This window comes from Hyla sarda, chromosome 5 (assembly GCF_029499605.1).
Source record: "Hyla sarda isolate aHylSar1 chromosome 5, aHylSar1.hap1, whole genome shotgun sequence".
Classification (NCBI taxonomy): Eukaryota; Metazoa; Chordata; class Amphibia; order Anura; family Hylidae; genus Hyla; species Hyla sarda.
This window is the reverse complement of record NC_079193.1, coordinates 166,944,211-166,951,770: the sequence shown is the minus strand read 5'-3', so window position 1 is coordinate 166,951,770 and position 7,560 is coordinate 166,944,211. Positions and strand designations below refer to the sequence as shown.

The window sequence follows — 7,560 nt, the reverse complement described above, 5'->3', positions numbered from 1 at the left end:
CCTTTAAACAAAAAGATAGCACATTCATTTGGTTTACTTTAAGTCTTTAGATTTATAAAAGTGCTTGCAAAGTCGTACCCGTTATTTTTAGTTACTAGATGCCCTCTGCATAGTCCTCCACAGGAAATAATAAAGCTTAGAAATCTGAAACAACATGGTAGAAAAGCTTTAAAAAAAATGAATTTGTATGAGGGCTTCTTGTATGAGGAAGTCTGATCTTGTTATTTCATGGTCTTTTTTGACATGGTCAAATAGCGAAAGGGTTTACATAAGCTAACCTAAGCAATTATACTAAATATACTAAAATGAATAAAAAACACAATACCAGCAAGTTTACAGGCGCTTAATTTATTCATAAAATCCAACAATGTAAAATTATTGTAAATCTTTGTTTATCACAGTATTATATCATCCCCAAAATTGTACATTATCTTCAAATGTGCTTTTACAGCCACCCTATTGAAATGAAGATTCCTTACATAAATTCTCAAAAATAAAATAAAAATAGAAAACGAAAGATCCAGTGTCCGCCTGAGACAAGGACTCAAGCCAATGACACATCGTATAATAGAATTCTTACATATATTCATACATCTGCTCTCTTCTCATTTTATAGGTTTTATTTACAAGAAAAGCATAGGCAGTTCAGTAACCTCACACAATATTCCATGCCAGAATTTATCAAGGTATTGTTTCATGCAAAATGTAACTGGATCAAAACCACAAAAAGAGGATACAAATTTGTTGTTCACTTAACTTGACAACATACTGCGGTACATTCAGAGGGATCCTAAACAAGGAATAAAGGAGTCGAGAACCTATAAGGACCAACTTAAATCCAGAAGAAATTGTAAACTTGCTGGCCCTAGTTCTAGTCCAAAATATTATCAAGGTGCAGTTTAAAAGTCACTTTGTACAGATATGTTCCTTTCTCATAGAATAGGTTTCATTCATTTGGCAATGCAATGCACTTGGCTAAAGTACTAATTAATGCAATAACCAACATGCTAAACCATTATACACTTTTATTTTTTTTGCATGCAGGGCTTTTTAATATAGTTGTGCTGGTTTTCTATGTGCATTACAGTTGTAAGACTTAAAATGACAATGGATACGCTGCACATTTAGAACAGTAGATATCTATATATATTACATTACTCTTACTCTCCATCCTTTCTTCAGATTTTACAAATCCTTGTCGCCTTAGTAATGGACTTTTGGAAGAATAGCTTTTCTGATCTAAAGCATTTCAGCCCACTACACATGCTATGGGTAAATTGAATATCAGGCTTAGTGAGACAGTTTTCTGTAGTACCAATAAGAGTACGTGTTTCTTTTTTTCCCAATGTCTGTAAAAAAATAAATAAAGATGATTTCATGTTGGTTCCTATGACTAAAGACCATTTCATGCAGAGGCAATTAGGATGGTTCAAGCCAACGAAGTTTTGTGAATTTTAGTATTTGCCATATATACAAACGTAACAAACTCTTTGGTAAGCCACTGGAATAAGTTAGGTTTTTAGGCCATATTTTATAATTAAACATTTTAAAAGTCTTCTAAATCAATTTAGATGACAAGTTTTTACATTAAAGGTACCAAGATACGAAAGAGCTTAAAAGTTTGAGCTGTCTGCTGTTGGCCTCTATTTTAGTTTTTACTGCCAGACCACAAAGTCTCACAGACTGAGAGATATAGCTCATCTGAAGAACAAAATGTCTACAGAGTCTCAAATCCTGTTTCAATTTACTTTTATCATGGTAGCGTAACATTTTGTGTTTGCTTGTTTTCCTATGTCGTCTACAGCATTAAGTGCCATGTTTTCAAATGAGTTGCTACATGAGCCTTGTATAGCCCCAGTCCCAGGTACCTTGCATGTTGGTCCCTGGTCCCTAGTAGACAAATGCAGTGAATAGTATGCACTATTAATGGCCAGCTTTTCCTACATACTAATTTCTGTGGGCTACTTTACAGGCTGCATGCAAACAGCCTGTACAGCAGCACACAGAGTACTTACTGTTCCGAGCCATTGGCATGCTGTGGCAAACTATTCTTCCAAAGCTTCTGGGACAAAATACTTTTATGAAATGGCATGCAGTGTAATATGCCAAAATATTTTTTTCCAACCGATTCTATATAAGTCTGCATGTATCTGTATAAAACCAGTGGCATACAATGGGCTGTTCATATAGTGTACCATTCTAGTATGCATACTATTAGTTAATAGTATAGTGATGTATGAGTATTGAAGATCGCTATATCTAAATTATACACTTCCATACAACAGGGATCTGTAATTTGAGCCTGTAACTGAGTCTGAGCTGTGATACTGTTTAAACTTTTTGATAGACTATTATTATTTGTTGCTATGCGGTTCAAACCTTCTTTGGAGATTTGGACTACAATCTTTTAGCTAATAATAATGATTTCGCTAAAACAGTGTTGAAGACCTTTGTCCTAATGGATAGTAAGTATAGGCAATCATCAGAAACTAACAGGACAAGACATCTAGCCTCATGCTGCACACTGCTTATTTACAACAGAAAACTATTGCTTGCTTTAGCTCCTGTAATTTAGTCTAACAACCTGAAGAAATTACGCACAAAAATGGTATAAAAATATTTTTTTCTTCAAAAAAACAAAAACAAACCAATGGATGAGATTGCTTTATGATATAGAGGGAAAAACAAAGTAAATCCTAAACAAGTACTAATCTTCAATGTGTGTACAAAGGTAGCACACCAGTCAATAGAAGAATGATAGCAGCCTGCGAAAAGACTTTCACTGTGAAGCCAGGGTAGCAAAGTTACTTCACTTACATAGCTTACTGTTTCTCAAAAACTGGGTAAGTTATGTTTTCTTGTAGAATTGTGTTATAGTTTTTAAGCCACCTACTGTGTTAAAAATTAAGAGTTAAATGAATAAACAGCTTGTGTGTCTTATCCCTAATCAATGACTTAAACAATGATAAAAAACAACAACTTTATAATAGAAAACTAGAGTAGCTGTAGAATGTTAAACATAAAACTCCCATTTTAAAACTAAATAAAACGTAAGCAAAAGTAAATTTCTCAGATAACCCAAACTATAACAATCTCTCAATGGAAACCATGTAAAAATAGCATTTTGTGTGTAGATATTACAGCGAAATGTCCACAAAAAGTGTCAAAGTTGGTGCTCACACCTTGTACACATGCAGCAGAGTGACTCTTGCTATTGGGCAAGCCGGTCAATAAGTATTGGTGAATGCTCTGGGAGCAAATCAAAAGAACAGGGAGCCCCATAACAAATGTGTAATAGTAATATCTAGACACAAGCATTTCTTAAAATAATTTCAAATCAATATTTCAGGTTTTTTTAATAGAACAGTATTGTAAAATGTAATCATTAAATGCCCCTTTAAGGGACCACAGAGGCCTTAATTTAAAGAGTACCTCTCATTAACTTGATAAATTATATGATCCTCCTAGTTCACTTCCCCCATCATGATAACCCACCCCCTGACTTTTTTTTTGTTTTCTACTGTGCTAATGCTCTGTATTTTCTGCTGAGCCTCAGGTTCAGGTTCACAGACTGGGAAGGGGCGTTACCAAGCAGGCTGTGACATCTTCTGAAGCCATACAGGGGAGAAATTCCTCCCTTACTCTACAACCAACAGCAAGTGGCAGTTAAGTGTGAGAGGAGCTGTGATTGGATAAGGCTGTACACATCCCCCTCAGCACTCTAGACTGCATTTCCTGTGTTTGGACTTCTGCCGGGCCAGCAGAAGTCCAAAGTCTGTGCAAAAGATGGGGGTAAATGTGCTCCGGACAAATAGGAAGACACCTAGTGGCAACTTTTTTTTTAAACACAAATAAAACATAGAAAACTTCATTTTTTTTAAAACAAAGTATATTAGAAAGATCTTTTATTTACCATAAGGAGTGCAATAGTAAAAATTTGTTTTAATGAGAATGCCCATTTAAGTTTGGTATAAAGCTTCAGTTTCAACTTCACTTTCCTTACAACAATGGCTATTTTTTTTGCAAACAGGGTGGGGTATTGGCCTGAGAGTCATACATCTTTTACAAGATCTGGGCTCTCTTGTTCTGGAATGGGGGGTGTTATGACTTGAATATTTCAAGCTCAGTTGCTTCATAAGGGGTGTTGCATTACATTTTCTATGTTACATTGTCTAGGTTTTCATTACAGGCATTGTAAACTTTAACACAGTCTCTACAACAAGTTTCCATTAAACAAAAAGATAACACATCTATTTGATTTACTTTAATTTTGATATATAAAAGTGCTTACACAGTCGTACCCATTATTGTCAGTTACCAGCTGCCCTCTGCATAGTCCTCCACAGGAAATAACACTACATATATATATATAGCTTAGAAATCTGGAGCAACATAGTAGAAAAGCCTAAAATTGTGCAATATTAATATCAAACATAAAAATTCAGCATGCCAAAGTACAGCAAATACAAGATGCACAGAGCTCCATACAATTTACATCACATGTCCTTTATATTCCTACTTAGAAGAAACAATCACAAGAGCTTGTTGACAGCTGGTAAATCTTTAAGATCGGGAGACACCAGGTCCATTCAGGAGTATAATAAATGACATGACAAAATTCTGACAGGTATGAAAATAAACTGTATTACTGTAGAACAAATGTCAAAAATCAAAACTCATTTGTGAGCTGTGGGAGTATAAAAAAAGTTCCCTTTCAGGTTTGTTTGGACAAATGCTCTGTATCGATGCAGTATTTGACATACAGGTATGATAGAAATCATTCACGGATGCCCATGCCAATGAATGACCACTTTAGAGGGGTATGTTACAGGGATATCACAAAATTGGTAACCTCTAGGGTACTTTCCAAGTAGGGCAATAATGTACAAGTTAAATAGCATTAATTGTGCTACAATTGCATAACTTATATAATATATTCATAAATGGCAAAGGGTATTCTTTAAACGGTCAACAATTTGTTGACAAATAAAAAGCCAAGTAAGGCAAGGTAATATTTTCTCTTTTTGTGTGTGTAAATGCCTTCTCATATGGCTTTACAATCATTTCTGGATTGGGAAAATACCAACAATATGTCATAAAGAGAACACAATAGTATTCTGTATTCAGGAGTACTTCCACAGAAAACCTCAATATAGTAAAAGAAATGGTAAGTAGAATGTTTCTTGACTGTGTGAGTGGCGCCTGGCATAGTATATAAGTTTAATCATATTACGTTAGTATATTTAAAGACTGATTAATGATAGATAGAAACATCACAAGAATCGAGAACACATGTCTTTGAGATTTTCATCTATAACACATGCTAGCTAAATCCTGCAGTTCATCCTAATGATGGGGCAAATCCTAAACTTACTCATGTGCCATACTGGTGCAGAGGGTTCTAAAATATCCCTTTATTTCCATTACAGGTGAATTATAATGCTCACCAGTGGTAAATGGTAATTGCTATGATACCACCTCCGAAGGACCATTATTGGCCAGTCTGAGCAGTGATTTCTTATTGTCAAAGAGATGTTCTCCAGTCATTGGGTATTATGGCTTACTGCATACAGCAGGATGCCACAAAAGTCGTGCCTTTTTAGGACATTTATACTAGACATTTAAAACTAAAATTGTGCAGTTTTTATTGATGAGATATAACCCAATACAAACATTTTCATACTTTAATATGTGATACCACATATGTCCAATCTTGATACCTATAAGATATAAATAAGCTTTTGTCTTCTGGGGAACATGATGATGATGGGTAAATCCTAGATTTCCCTATGTTCCTCACATTCCAATAACAAGTTGTGCCTGAACCTCACCAGAGGTAAAAGGGTAACCACCCTTATACCTGTTCTGGGGGACCATTAAGTAGAATGAGCAGCTATAAAACCATGTGTAACCCTGATAACTATCTCACAAAACTATTGTATTCTGGGGAATCTCTGTCAAGGTATCTAAAAACCCTAGAGTAAAAAAACAAACCTTTGTCTTATTTATGTATGCTGTCTACTACACATACTGTAAATAGTATCTGAATGTACTGTTACTGTACATAAATATATGATGCAAATATAACAAAATGCACCTACATTTTGAGTGCTACGTAAGGATCATCATAAAATAAACTGTTTGCTTTTATGGTTGTAAACTACAATTTACAATATTAATATTTTCATCTCGTGCTTTTTGTCTGGTACAGACATTTTATTTCAAATAGTACATAGTCTGCTATGCTACAATGTGCTTTTAGAGTATTTCCAAGAAAAACACTTAAAACAAGATGAAAATGTAGGTGTACAAGAGGACGAACTTATAGGATACAATGTCTACCAACCTCGGGGCTATCAGAATGCATTTGCTACAGAACAGAGCTATACCTTGAAATGCTTTCATTTGTTGTGACTATCTAAATCTAATAATCTGTGTTACAATGTTATATTCATTAGATTATACAGCTATGGAAATAATAATGGGTTTAGCATATTAAAAATCTGTCTAGACTTGCCATTATAAATATCGATTCCTTTTACAAAATGCCATATTCCTGTACTTTGAAAAATGGCTACAAAATGTAAAGTCGGCCACTTGTATCAAGAGGTAATTTACTAGAATCTGTAAACCCGGAATTATATTTCTGACATGCAAAACACCATAAACTTACAGTCTAACAGAGAAAAGGTTTGTTTCCCAGCAGATAAAACTGTGTAGTGTCTATGAGCTTTCATGATATATTTCAAAAGGTTTTTTAAAGTGTAAATATAAGAAATATAGCAAAATTTCAACAAATCTGTATAAAAAACAGAAACAATTACCATTTTTTTGAGACAACATGCTGTACTTTTTTTGTTTCCATAAAAAGTCTTTAACAATACAACTGCTATGCTGATCCAAGCCTTCAGCAATACATGCATGAAAAAAATATGTTGGTAAGTTTAAAAATCACTAAAACGTGCTATATATGGTTATTATGTTGATTATTATTGTTATTTTGAGACACTGAATAAGTGTGCAGAGCAGTTCAAGGTCCTAATGTCCTGGAAGACTCATATTCAGATGCACATTTTGGTTTGATCCCTTTGCCATTGTAATAGTCCACAACTTGGTTTGGAACTTCAGCCAAAACACTTTTTGCCAGAGCAGCTGGAGAAGCCTATAGGGAAAAAATAGAGGGAAAAAAAATCATTCTTTTGCATTTTTAACCCAGCCATCCACTCAGATTTTACAGTATGTGGGTGTGAGTGAGGGGTGGAGGAACAGTAAAACATAACATAACATTTTACCCTAATGTTTATTTAATAAATAAGTTTAAGAACACACATGGCTAAAGAAATTTGCTCCTACTGTAGTTTACAACCACACATAGTCATTATGACACAAGACTACACAACGTGATATGTAAAAAGACGCCTTCCATCCTCACAGTGGGGGGGGGGGGTGAGGGTATGCTAATATGATCTACTACACAGAGGGGGCTATGATGTACAAGGGGTCCTACCTACAGAGGGCAACAACTATCTACTACTTAAAAGGGGCTGGTACTACATTCCA

The 7,560-nt window shown here is 34.7% G+C and overlaps 1 protein-coding gene across 2 annotated transcripts in view; it reads right to left on the bottom strand.

Moving 5' to 3' along the window:
* Positions 1-338: 338 nt before the first annotated feature.
* The window catches only part of CPNE4 (copine 4), a 437,398-nt gene continuing 430,176 nt past the window's right edge, over positions 339-7,560 (bottom strand). For both annotated transcript variants that reach the window (XM_056520653.1, XM_056520655.1), the window contains one exon: positions 339-7,162. In XM_056520653.1, the coding sequence (XP_056376628.1) occupies positions 7,031-7,162 (132 nt within the window). In that variant the 3' untranslated portion in view covers positions 339-7,030. The remainder of the gene's footprint in view (positions 7,163-7,560) is intronic.